The 12,231-nt window shown below is 42.9% G+C and overlaps 1 protein-coding gene across 1 annotated transcript in view; it reads left to right on the forward strand.

Annotated features, from left to right (window-relative positions):
- SPTA1 (spectrin alpha, erythrocytic 1) overlaps window positions 1-12,231 on the forward strand; it is a 63,975-nt gene that overhangs the window by 38,737 nt on the left and 13,007 nt on the right. The window contains 10 exon segments of the mRNA XM_039246427.1: window positions 266-397; window positions 888-1,025; window positions 1,189-1,293; window positions 2,123-2,331; window positions 3,653-3,773; window positions 4,360-4,481; window positions 5,247-5,379; window positions 9,267-9,365; window positions 10,066-10,228; window positions 10,816-10,892. Coding sequence (XP_039102358.1) covers window positions 266-397; window positions 888-1,025; window positions 1,189-1,293; window positions 2,123-2,331; window positions 3,653-3,773; window positions 4,360-4,481; window positions 5,247-5,379; window positions 9,267-9,365; window positions 10,066-10,228; window positions 10,816-10,892 — 1,299 coding nt within the window.

The following is a 12,231-nucleotide window of genomic DNA, read 5'->3' on the forward strand; positions in this document are numbered from 1 at the left end:
TTAAAAATGTTTTTAAGAAGGATTCTTGGAAAACTCTGGCATAACCAGATTTCTGGATGAAGGGTCTCTCCCTGACACTAAATGCTTTCTAATTGCTGAGATCCATGCCCTGCCCTCAGGGGCTTCTGAGTCTAACATGAGGGGGTGAGTCCTTCAGAAGTCACAGCTTTAGTTATGACAGAACATTAACTCTTTCTTTTACACAGAATGTATCTATCTCACTTCCCTAGATTACGGGGTAATTTAGTTTCTGCTTTCCCTTCAGAGGAAATACCTGAAGCACCAGGCCTTTGAAAATGAGGTCCAGGGCCGAGCTGAGCAGGTGAAGGGAGTCCTCGACTTGGGGAATTCTCTGATTGAGCGGGAGGCATGTGACGGCAATGAGCAAACCGTGAAGGTAAGGGTTCTGCTCTAGATGGTTTGGGATAAAAGGCTCATGAAAAGAAACCTCTTCCTCCTTCAGAGTTTCTGTGGGTAGGGATGTGGAGCGTGTCCTGTGGTTAACAGTCTTCCCTCCGGCTGCCGCATAAAAGAAGGGAGAAAACTGTGACGCTCAGACCTTATCGCTTTTGTCAAACTCTGAGAAAGCCTTAGGCTTAATGCCCAAATGATATCATGCTGGCTTGACATCTTCCATCCCTCTTGCCAAGGGTTTTGCCAGTTAGGCCTCAGTCTATATAAGCAACCCAGGGCCCTTTCTTCAGACTTTCTTCCAGCACCTTCTGTTGTTTACCCAGTTAAGCACGACTAGCTTAAAATGTCTGGCACTCAAGTGCTGGCCAACTTGGACTAATCCCTAACTCCTAGCCCCCTACCATAACCTTTCAAGTTGTCACAGCACTCGGGATCCCGCAGGCCATAGTGACCGTCAGGGTTCTTTGGGTCAGGAACAGCTGCAGGAACTGAAGGGACAGTGGGACTACCTGCTTGAGAAAACAATTGACAAAGGACAGAAGCTCAATGAAGCGAGTCGCCAACAGAGGTTCAACACAGGCATCCAGGATTTTAAGTTCTGGCTCTCAGAGGTAATTGCACCTGGCACGGTGGGGCATGGGAGCTTAATAAATGTGGTTCGTTAAATGGATTTACCTTGACTCTCTTGGGGAAAGTTGGGGGACGTGGTTGCTAATGTTCTCCTTAAGGACTGTTTTCATCTGGAAGCTTCACTGCATATTCCTCTCTTTTCAGGCAGAGACCCTGCTGGCCATGAAAGATCAGGCCAGGGACTTGGCTTCGGCAGGAAACTTGCTCAGGAAACATCAGCTGTTGGAAACAGAGATGTCGGCTCGAGAGGTAAGTGGTGTTGGAATCTCAGTCCTCTTGGGTGAATGTGCATATCTCTGTCACCAAATAAAATTGATAATATAAAATTATTCAGTATGAGCAGTGCCTGGGTGGTTTAGTCGGTTAAGCGTCTGACTTTGGCTCAGGTCATGATCTCACAGTCTATGATAATATTCCCCCACCATGACATCACTAGAAGGGCAGAGTTAGATGAAAACAGGCAGAACAGGCTGGGTGTTTTCCAGACATGACCAGCCTAGGAATGTTATGGTAGTGTAGTTCTTCTCGAATACTTCTATTGATCCATCTGCCAATTCAGTCCTACTGTAAAGAGGACCATCCTGTTTGGGGACGCACATTTCCTCACACTCACTTTCCAGTTGGGGAAAGGAGAAAAATGCAGAGGAGAACACCAAAAGGCAAAATGTACAGTTTAAGTAATATAGTCCTGTTACTCACTTTACCCTTATCTGATCTGAGTTAAAAGAACATATCATCAAATTATCTGAAAAAGCAATCTATCTGATGGGGTGCCCGGGTGGCTCAGTTGGTTGAGCTTCAGACTTCAGCTCAGATCATGATCTCACAACTCGTGGGTTTGAGCCCCACATCGAGCTCTGTGCTGACAGCTCAAAGTCTGGAGCCTGCTTTGGATTCTGCATCTCCCTCTCTCTCGCTATCCCTTCCCCGCTCATGCTCTGTCTCTCAAAAATAAATAAACTTTAAAAAAAGCAATCTATTTGACCCAGCATTTGAACATGAACCAGTGGTAGTTAAAATCTGGAATCTACTTAAAACCTGTGCTGTTCTGCTCACTGAGCACACCTGGGCTTTCTAGGATGCACTCAAGGAACTGAATGAGTTGGCGACTGATCTACTGTCCAGTGGAACTTTCAATGTTGAGCAGATTGTGGAGGAAAGGAATGATGTCAATGAGCGCTTCCTGAATGTCCAGAACTTAGCGGCTGCACACCATGAAAAACTGAAAGAGGCCCATGCCTTGTTCCAGTTCTTCCAGGATCTAGATGATGAGGAATCATGGATAGAGTATGTACTACTGCCTGTTAAAAAGGTTCCTATTTTGTGCTGAAATGAAACATGCCATTGCTTCTCGAAGTTGGTGTTACTTCCTAATCATGTTTGCCTGAACCTAAATTTAACATTGGTTTTGTTTTTCTCAGATCCCCTCACTGAATGCAGGCAGAAGGAGACAGGCTTGGAGAAGTGGGGAGCAATTCACATTCATTCTGGGAACAAAATTAAGAAACCCTGGATGTGTGTTCTAGAGGATTCATAGCATGTGCAGTATCAGAAAGAGACAGCTGGGCCTTTACAACTTACTCAGTTGATGACATCCTTGTCCTTATTCCCTGTTTATCCTGTGTGTCAAAGGTGCCACTGAACTGGACACAAGACCTGCTGTGGTTTCCTTCCTAATTCTGCTTTCATTGTAAAAGGGGCAATTGGGAAAATCTTAGTAAATCAGATTATTTTCCCTATTTCCCACTTAACCTGCCTCATCGTGCTCCTCTTCTACAAATCTGCTGATTGTCGCTGGTCATCAATGAATTAGAGGGACGTGTTGTGTATAGGGCAGCGTGGAGGACATCCTAGAAAACCTTAGAAACAATGAGATTATATAATCTTGTCTGTGTAGCCTTTCCTTGTGCTTTGTGGTGATGTTCAAACGTTTTACACTTGGAACCAATCCAGCTGCCATGACTCCTATAGTATCAACATTTTACACCCATGCAACCTAAATTCATTACTGATATTAATAGAGAAAAATAATATATCCATGAAAGTCATATATGTAGATGTTCATATGATTTTTTTTAAAAAGACACATTAGCATATGTTCTATGCAAAGAAGAAAAAATGTGTTGGTAGACAGGCAAGGGAATGAATGGGAAGGCTGTTACAGCCATGGGTACAGTGGGAATCAGTATGTTACTTTTTTAATGTTCATTTATTTTGAGAAAGAGCACACAAGCAGGGAGGGAGAAGAGCAAAAGAGAGAGAGAGGGGGAGAAAGAGAGGGAGAGGATCCCAAGCAGGCTCTGCACTGTCAGCACAAAGCCAGATGCAGGGCTCAATCTTACAAACCATGAGATGGGGACCTGAGCCGAAATCAAGAGTCGGACGCTTAACCAACTGAGCCACCCAGGTGCCCCCAGTGTGTTACTTTCATTTGAATTGGACGAAGTCAGGAGTTTTGCAGAAAGCTTCTGGCACTAATTATCTTTGTGCTTACCAGAATTTACTGCGTCCTCATTCCCCCAGCTACAGACCCACCCTTAGAAAACCCTTGCTGTAGGATGTCCTCACATGTCTAAACTGCATCTTGGGTGTCCTTCCTTGGCCCCAGGGAGAAGCTCTTACGAGTGAGCTCCCAGGACTATGGGAGGGACCTGCAGAGTGTTCAGAACCTGCTGAGGAAGCACAAGCGCCTGGAAGGGGAACTGCAGGCACACGAACCCACCATCCAGGTAGGAAGTGGGGGCAGGGGGTGATCTCGAGCCTTCCCTCATGCCACAGAGAAGTGGGTGATGCTGCCTCATACGGAGGTGGCCCGCAGGCTCCCAGAGAGTTAGGAATGGAGTTCACAGCTGTTCTTTCCTCCTCTGCATGTTGTCCCCTTGGACAGATGGATTCTGTGCAGGGACCCATGATTTCCCCTGGAAGGGGCATTTTCATCACCCCAGGCACTGTTGTGGGTGATTAGGATGTAGGCTGGGACATCTGGAAAAGCTGTCCTTGGCTAAGCCATAAGGGCGGAAGACAAGTCTGGCTCTGGCTTGGCAGCAGGGTGACATTGGGACTCTGAGTAATCCAGAAAGCAGGTCATGGAGTGTAGCCTGGGTGTGAGCACTGGAGGTACCGGAGGGGACATGTAGCACAGTGGACCTTACTGCAAGTGTCTTCATTCTCCCAGATTTTCAGGACCAGCCCAAGGACCAGGGAGATTGTAAATGATGTGGAGGGTAGGAAGTGCTGGGTACCTTGCTGTGGGGAACGATGACTAAATGGAGAGAGAAGTTGTGGAGTAGTCTGACCTGGGGGTGTGTTCTTCAGAATATTCTGGATGCAGCAGAAAGGCTGGGAGACAAGGCTGCTGTGGGACGGGAGGAGATCCAGGAGCGCCTGGCTCATCTTTTTCAACAATGGGAGAAGCTCAAAGAGTTGGCCAGCACTCGGTGAGTTGGGGATAGGAGGCTGTTATCTTTTTGGGTTATTGGCATTGGCTTAGCACTGGCTACTCTCCCCAGCTCCCCAGCTCTATTTCTCTCCAAAGTCCCTGTTCAGATGTCAGTGTTGCACTCAGCTTGCCCCCATTTACCCCAGGAGGAGGTTAGGCAGCTGCCACCACTATGACCACCAACTGGCCGCACACTTGCTTCTGCGCTCACTTACAGCTATCATGGCTATCCTCACGTGTCAGCCATCCTTCTCACCTGGCCATGCTCCTTGGGTCTGTTTTCCTTTGTATGACCCACCCCACCCCCCAAGCTAGGCACTATGTGGAGCCCTAGGAATGAAAGAATGGGGGTAGATTTCTTCCCTTATAGCCAGAGAGCCACATCAAATAATTTCTGCCTATAATTCCGTAGCTGTTTGCAGTAAGAAAATGTGTCTTGCTGGAGGGTACAAGGAAACTTCTAGCATTTTGTGGTGCCTTCACTGTATAAGAGGAAGGGCACAGAATAGGAAGAGACCTTAGTTCACTGATGCCATTCTCCAACTGGGCACTCCAGTTGGACGAGGCTCCCTCCCAGAAGCAAAGATTCCCAGAGAGCAGGTGATGCCACAAAACAGAACATCTGGGGCCGGGGCACCCCCTGTTCACAAGAGCTCAGATCAGATTTTCCTGTGCGTCTGCCTTATTGAGCTGTGCTGCTCGGCACATTCCCCTGTGGGCTGGCTTCACCCTGTCCTCACTGGGGCTTACCATGCTATTGCAGAGGGCTCCGACTAGAAGAATCCCTAGAATACCTGAAGTTCATGGAGAATGCAGAGGAGGAAGAAGCTTGGATCAGTGAAAAGGAAGCTATGGTTGCCCGAGGGGGTTCTGGAGACACACTGGCCGCTACTCAGGTGAGTAACAGGTCGGATGATAGATTTTCTTCCTTTTGATTTGAATATTTTCTTTCTTTTTAAAAAAAGTTTATTTATTTATTTTGAGAAAGAGAGAGAGAGAGAGAATCCCAGGCAGGCTCTATGCTCTCAGCACAAAGCCCAATGTGGGGTTCAATCTCATGAACTATGAGATCATGAGCTAAACAGAAATCCAGAGTCAGACACTCAACCGACTGAGCCACACAGGTGCCCCTGATTTAAATCTTTTGTTAAGTCATCAACATTTTCATCCATGGAAAGTATTGTTCACTTGGTGGGAGAAAAAGATGATGGAAATATGGACAGTCTTGCCAATTTTAAATATAAAATTCAAGGTCCAATATGTAAGTAACTTGCCCAAGATCATGGAATCAATCAGGTGTGAAGAAAAGACTCATATCTCAGTCCCATGATTTGAGATCTGTCCATGAGTTCAAGCTTTCGTGCTTATAGGCCTTCCCTCATAGGGGTAGGTTTCCTAAAGATTCCCTCACATACTAATGTCATGCTTAATTGGAAACATCCGCATGCCTGGCCATTGGTTGCAATTTACAGAAAATATAATTTTAGAAGGGCAACCTAGCAGGTAGACTAGTTCTATCATTTAGAGATACCCTTATGAATACAATTTTGAGGTTCCCAATAAAGAAATGAGCAAGTGATCTTGAGTTAAGGTGGATTTTCAGGGCTTTTGAGAGAGTGATGATAAGATAATAATATTCTTGGGACCTTGAGGTCTGTGCCTCATAGCCTTAATACAGGGATTTGCCAAGAATTCTCTGTGGAGATTAATTCACTCTTACATGATGACATAGGGGAAGGGTCACACTGGCAATGGGAAGCTTAGAACCTGCATGGCATAAAATTCCCACTGCTAGCTCCTCTCATTTGAAACGTCTATTGGGACATGTGCACACACTGCATGTGTATGAGTGGTTTAAGGTTTCATATCAAACATTCTCACGGCTTCACTTTTTAAAATGAAACCTTTTGTTTTGAGAATTGTAGGTACCCATTGCAGTTGTAAGAAACAATATAGAGAGATCCCATGTACGTTTTACACAGTTTCCTACCATGGTAATACCTGCCAGGACTTCAACACTGAGATAATCAAATGCAGCACATCACCATCACCATCCTATAGAACACCCTCTTCCCTCTGCCCGCCGTCCTTAATCCCAGGCAACTTCTGATCTATTCTACGCCTCTGTAATTTTGGACATATCAAGAATGCCATATAAATGAACTCATATAGTGTGTAACTTTGGGCCGTTGGCTTCTCACACAGTGTAGTTCCCTGGTGATTCACTCAGGTTGTGTGTAACAACAGTTCATTCACTGCCTTTGCTGAGTTGTATTTCATGCCATGGATGCACCAGTTTAATAACTCACCTGTTGAAGGATATCTGGGTTATTTCCACTTTGGAGCTGTTATAAGCAAAGCTGCTGTCAGTATCCATGCAGAGACTTCCATGTAAACATAAGTCTTCATTTATTGGGAATAAATATCCAGGAATTCAAACACAGTAGGATAAACTGCGTATTTGGTTCTGTAAAAAAAAAAAATACATAAAAATATAAAAGGTTCAACCATCTCCAGAGCGGCTGTACCATTTTACCCCCTCACTGGCAGCATGAGTGATGCCAGCCCCTTGCACATCCTTGCCAAGAGTTGGTATCGTCACCATTTTTATTTTACACAATCTGATAAGAGTGGAGTGTATCTCATTGTGGTTTTAATATTCATTTCCTGAATGGCTAATTTTTTATGTGCTTCTTGGCTATCCGTGTATTTTCTTCAGTGTAATGTTGGTTTGCTTTAACTCTTGACCTTCTGCGCTTCTGTGTCAAATCTGAACTTTTTGCCTAGCCTAAGATCATAGGAAAATCTTCTCCTATGTCTTTTTCTAGAAGTTTAGAGATTAACATTTTCATTTTAAGTCCATGATCCGTTTTGAGCTCACTGTTGTCTGAGATGAGACCGAGGGTGAGGTTCATCTTTGGGCCTGTGACTCTCCAGTGGCTCTTTGTTCCACAGGTGTCCTTCACTGTGGGCCAGTCTGTCACTTTCACGCCCACCCATGCTGTTCTATTTGAAATGCAGCTTTTGTAGACAGCATATAGTTGGGTCACATTTTAAATCCATTGAGTCAATCTTGATCTTTCAATAAGTACACTTGGACCATCACATTCAAAGACTAGTTTTAATGAAAAGTTTTTGCACTAACATACAAATTCCAGGAAAATATTTTATGAGGCTTTATTATTAATAATCCTCAATATTGCCTTAAGATACCTATCCACCTACCCAGTCTATGCCATCTTTTATGAAGAAAAAAATTGGTCCTCTGAGTTTTGGGGTTTCCGGACTCACATAGATTGGCTAACATAAAAGAGTTGCCTACCTGTTGTTGAATTTAGATTTCCTTCCCTCAATATCATATTCTCCCTCTGTTTAACATGTGAGGAGAAGAGAAGATATTTCTAATCAACTTATTACAACTACAAGAACCATAATAGATCTATTTAAAGTATGTTTTTAAGCTTTGGCTTTGTCAATTTTTTTTTTAATGTTTTATTTATTTCAGAGAGAGAGAGAGAGAGAATGTGAGTAAGGGAGGGTCAGAGAGAGAGGGAGACACAGAATCTGAAACAGGCTCCAGGCTCTGAGCTAGCTGTCAGCACAGAGCCCGATGCGGGGCTCAAACCCACGAACCGTAGATCTCTTGAGCCGAAGTCGGATTCCCAACCGACTGAGCCACCCAGGCACCCCGGGCTTTGTCAACTTTTAACACAACATTGAGGAGGCTACTTAGGACTTAGGAATATATTTGAAGGAGAGACACCTAGAATTTATTTAAAGGAAACAGTATTAGATGTGAGGCACCTGAGCTGTCCAAAGTGTCCAAGGAGGAACACAGAAAAGAGATTGGAAACAGAAGATGAGGTTAAAGAGATTTTATTTCATGCATTATGTACGTATGAAACATGGCTAAATCAGTCTATCTTATTTTGTGGATCAGTATCCAATCTCCATGTATAGTTTCTGCATAAAGATGAAATATAATACAGTCATCCAATACCATGTAGCCCTTCTTGTATTTAAAGAAATAACCATCTTATTTTAATGCCTAAGAACACCTTGTATCCTAAATTCTTTTATTTTCAAAATGTGGGAGTTAAAAAGTGTATTAGTTACACAAAATCCGTTTCTTTCTGTAGCCTGGGTTAGTATGCGATGTAGAAGGAAACGTGGACAGGACCAGGCCATGAGACCTGATCCAACCCAGGCCCTTGTGGATGGAGGGTGGCGGTGGGCAGGGCTGGCTGGTCTGGAGAACACTCAGGAGAATACAAAGAAGGAGGAGACATACCACTCCTGGGCTTCGCTTGCACTCCTCTCCCTCTCCTACCAGCAGCAGTTAGGCCCAGAGAAGTTCAAGACTGAGATTCAAAACAGCTCAGTGTCCCCTTTACCTGCTTTTACATCCATTCCAAGTACAGGATGATACTTCTTATTTTTCTGCTAGATACAACATTTCATGGAATATATACATTTCAAAATGGAGGAATCCATATGAATTACCTTGACCAACACTCTCATTCAAAAGTCCAGAAAAGCTTAAGTTCACCATAGTAAGTTAGAAACAGTGTCACTGTATTCTTTTACTTCTTTCTTTTCTGGTAGGATTGCCCTTTTGGACAATTTAGTGCATTTAGTGGCTCTGTGCAGGAAGAAGTGGATGCTCCCCTAATGTTGCCAAATCATCCCTGTGGGTAGCATCAATGGGAATGAAAATATGGGAGGGGGGTGGTTAGATTGTCCAGGCTTGGCTGTGTCAATTCTCACTAACTCATTTCCACAGAGCTTGCTAAAGAAGCACGAAACATTGGAAAATGACTTTGCTGTCCATGAGACCCGAGTACAAGATGTGTGTAGTCAAGGAGAAGACATTTTGAATAAGGTGAGTAACTGGCATTCCAGGCCAAGTTCATTTTCCAAAAGGGATTGGTCCAAATATTGAATCATGAGCAGTGCTAAAATCATGCATCAGATTTTTAGTAATCTCTTCCTAGCTACCTTATTGTTGTTCTGAGCAAATAATCATCTATTCAGTCCCTGTTTTTTGGAAATGCTTTTATCAAGTTCTTATAGGCATATCTTTCTGATTTCCTTAATTCCTTTGTTGGCCCTCTTACTCATTGTAAGGCGTTTATAGGTATCATGTGTTTTGGTTACAGAGTTGTGTAAAAATGTAAAGAAGTTTCTTTGTGCACCTGTAGGGAGGAGAACCACACTGAAACCCTGTTTGTAATTTGAGAATCATTCTTTGGTTTAAATGCTTGTTTTTACAAACCATCACTGATCTAAGCACTCTACAAAGAACTTCAAACAGAGAGGATTCCAACTAAGAAGGTCACACTTATGGGGACCCACATGAGAAGATCTCCTAAATGCCAGAGTGGAAATAACCATTCCCAGCATGGATCAAAAATACAATAACACAATAACTGCAGTGGTCCCAGAGGAGAATAGTTGCATGTTTGTCATGACAGAGATACTACCTTTTTTTTTTTTTATCATACTAAAGAATTCCAATTTCTAGCCCTGAACATCCACCAATGTATATCTGTTCCTAACTTCCCTCCATCTTGGGGTCTCAGGAGAGAAGTCAACACATTGAGCAGATTTCCACCAAGATACAGACTCTGAATGAAAAAGTCCCCTCTCTGACTAAGGCAATAGCTGCTTGGAAGTTGCAACTGGAAGATGATTATGACTTTCAGCAGTTCAACTGGAAGGCTGATGTGGTGGAGGCCTGGATAGGTATGGCATTTGAGAACCAAGGTCCTTGGGTGTGAGAAATACTGGTAAATTCCATCGATAGAAAGATTCTGGGGTTTTCTCACTTCTAGTGAGAAGAGAGATGGTCCCTCATCACCCACTCCTACCCTTTCTGGACACAGTTACACTCACATGTGCATGCATCTGTGCACACACACACACACACACACGTCCCCCCCCACCCTCCCAAAAATGTGTTGAGGCATGATTGAGGACCAGAATTCCAGAAAACACATTTTTGGGGATTTGGGGAATATCACGTGTGATATTCAGAAAGACAGAGTCATGGCAAAACATTCTAAAGAAAATAGTGTGTTTGACTACTTTTTTCCTTTGTTTTCCAAATCACCCAGAAGTGTTGGTTCTAACCCTGCTCCAGGCAGTTCTACACCACATAAGTTCAAAGAGACCACCTATTGGCCCCCACTGCTCCCAAACTCCAATAAATGACTCACTCGCAGGGTCAAGAGGCTCTCCTACGGCTTGTAGTGAACACTCCTTTTCTCCTTACCAAAGCTGACTCAGGAGCAACTATATTTCCCCTCTAACTAATCGCCTTTGCTCTCTAGCTGAGAAGGAAGCAAGTCTAAAGACCAATGGGAATGGTACAGACCTCGCCGCGTCGCTTGCTCTCCTGGCAAAGCAGGTGAGAATGGGGCTGCCTGTGCGCAGGTGCGGTGGGGTCACAGCACACATGCATGGAAGATCAACACTAGGATTATTCCATTCCCTAATTCTGTGGTTCTATTGACTGCAGGACCGGCAATGTTGTTCCTTTTTCTCTTCCTGATATTGGTAATTTGCCAGTTTTTTCTCTCTCTCCCTCCCCACAGTCCTGCGGCTGCTGGGTGCTCCTCATTAAAAAAATTTTTTTTAAATATTTTATGTTTATGTCTGAGAGAGAGAGAGGAGAGACAGCGTGAGTAGGGGAGGATCAGAGAGAGAGGGAGACACAGAATCTGTAGCAGGCTTCAGGCTCTGAGCTGTCAGCACAGAGCCCAACGTGGGGCTCGAACCCATGAACCACAAGATTATGACCTGAGCCAAAGTCGGACACTTAACTGACTGAGCCACCCAGGTGCTCCAGTGCTCATCATTTTTTATCAGAGAACCAACTTTGGTTTTTTCATTTTTTCTCTGTTATGTCTTTGTATTATACCCCATTAATACCTTTTTATATCGTTCTCATTTTCGTTTACTTTCCTTGGGATTAATTTATTTCTTTAAAGAAATTTCTTGAGGTGGATATTTAGATTGTCAAATATTTAGCCACTCTCTTTTTCTAATATTTTGATATAAGGATATGAATTTCCCTCTAAGTAAAGCTTTAGCGGCACCTCACAATTTCACATGTTACTTTTGTTATTATCACTCGGTTAAAATGCTTCTGTCATATCTAATTTCTTATTTAACCCATTGCTTATTCCATAGTGTATTTTGCTGAATTTCCAAACATTTGGAAATTGTCTTACTATCTTTTTTGACATTTAAATCTTGTCTAATTCTGCTTTGTTTTATAAACACACTCCATATTATTTTAGAAGCTTGATTTACATCTAGAAAATAGTCTGTTTCAGTAAATAGTCTACGTACAGTCGAAAAGAATGTGTATTTTGCAAGTTTTTGTTACTTGTCAGGTTTTGGTTGTTAATCATGTTGTTTAAATACTTCATTATTTCTATACATTCTGAACGTAAGTTAAAGGTTGTGTTGACATTTAGAATTATAAGTCTGCTTGATGAGTGAAATACTTTTAATTATGAAATGTTCTTTCTAATAACATTTCTTGACTTAAAGTCTTCTTTTTCACATTCTAGAGTACCAGTGTTTTTTGTTTGTTTGTTTGTTTGTTTAGTGTTTGCAGTCTATATCTATTTCTATCCTTTGGTTGTTTTCTTTCTTTTTTTTTTACATTTATGTCTTTATATTTTATATTTTTTGCTATTTATTTGATACATGTACAGAATGCAAAATGATTAGCGTTC

The sequence above is a fragment of the Hyaena hyaena genome, unplaced genomic scaffold (assembly GCF_003009895.1).
Source record: "Hyaena hyaena isolate Hyena2069 unplaced genomic scaffold, ASM300989v1 scaffold_281, whole genome shotgun sequence".
NCBI lineage: Eukaryota > Metazoa > Chordata > Mammalia > Carnivora > Hyaenidae > Hyaena > Hyaena hyaena.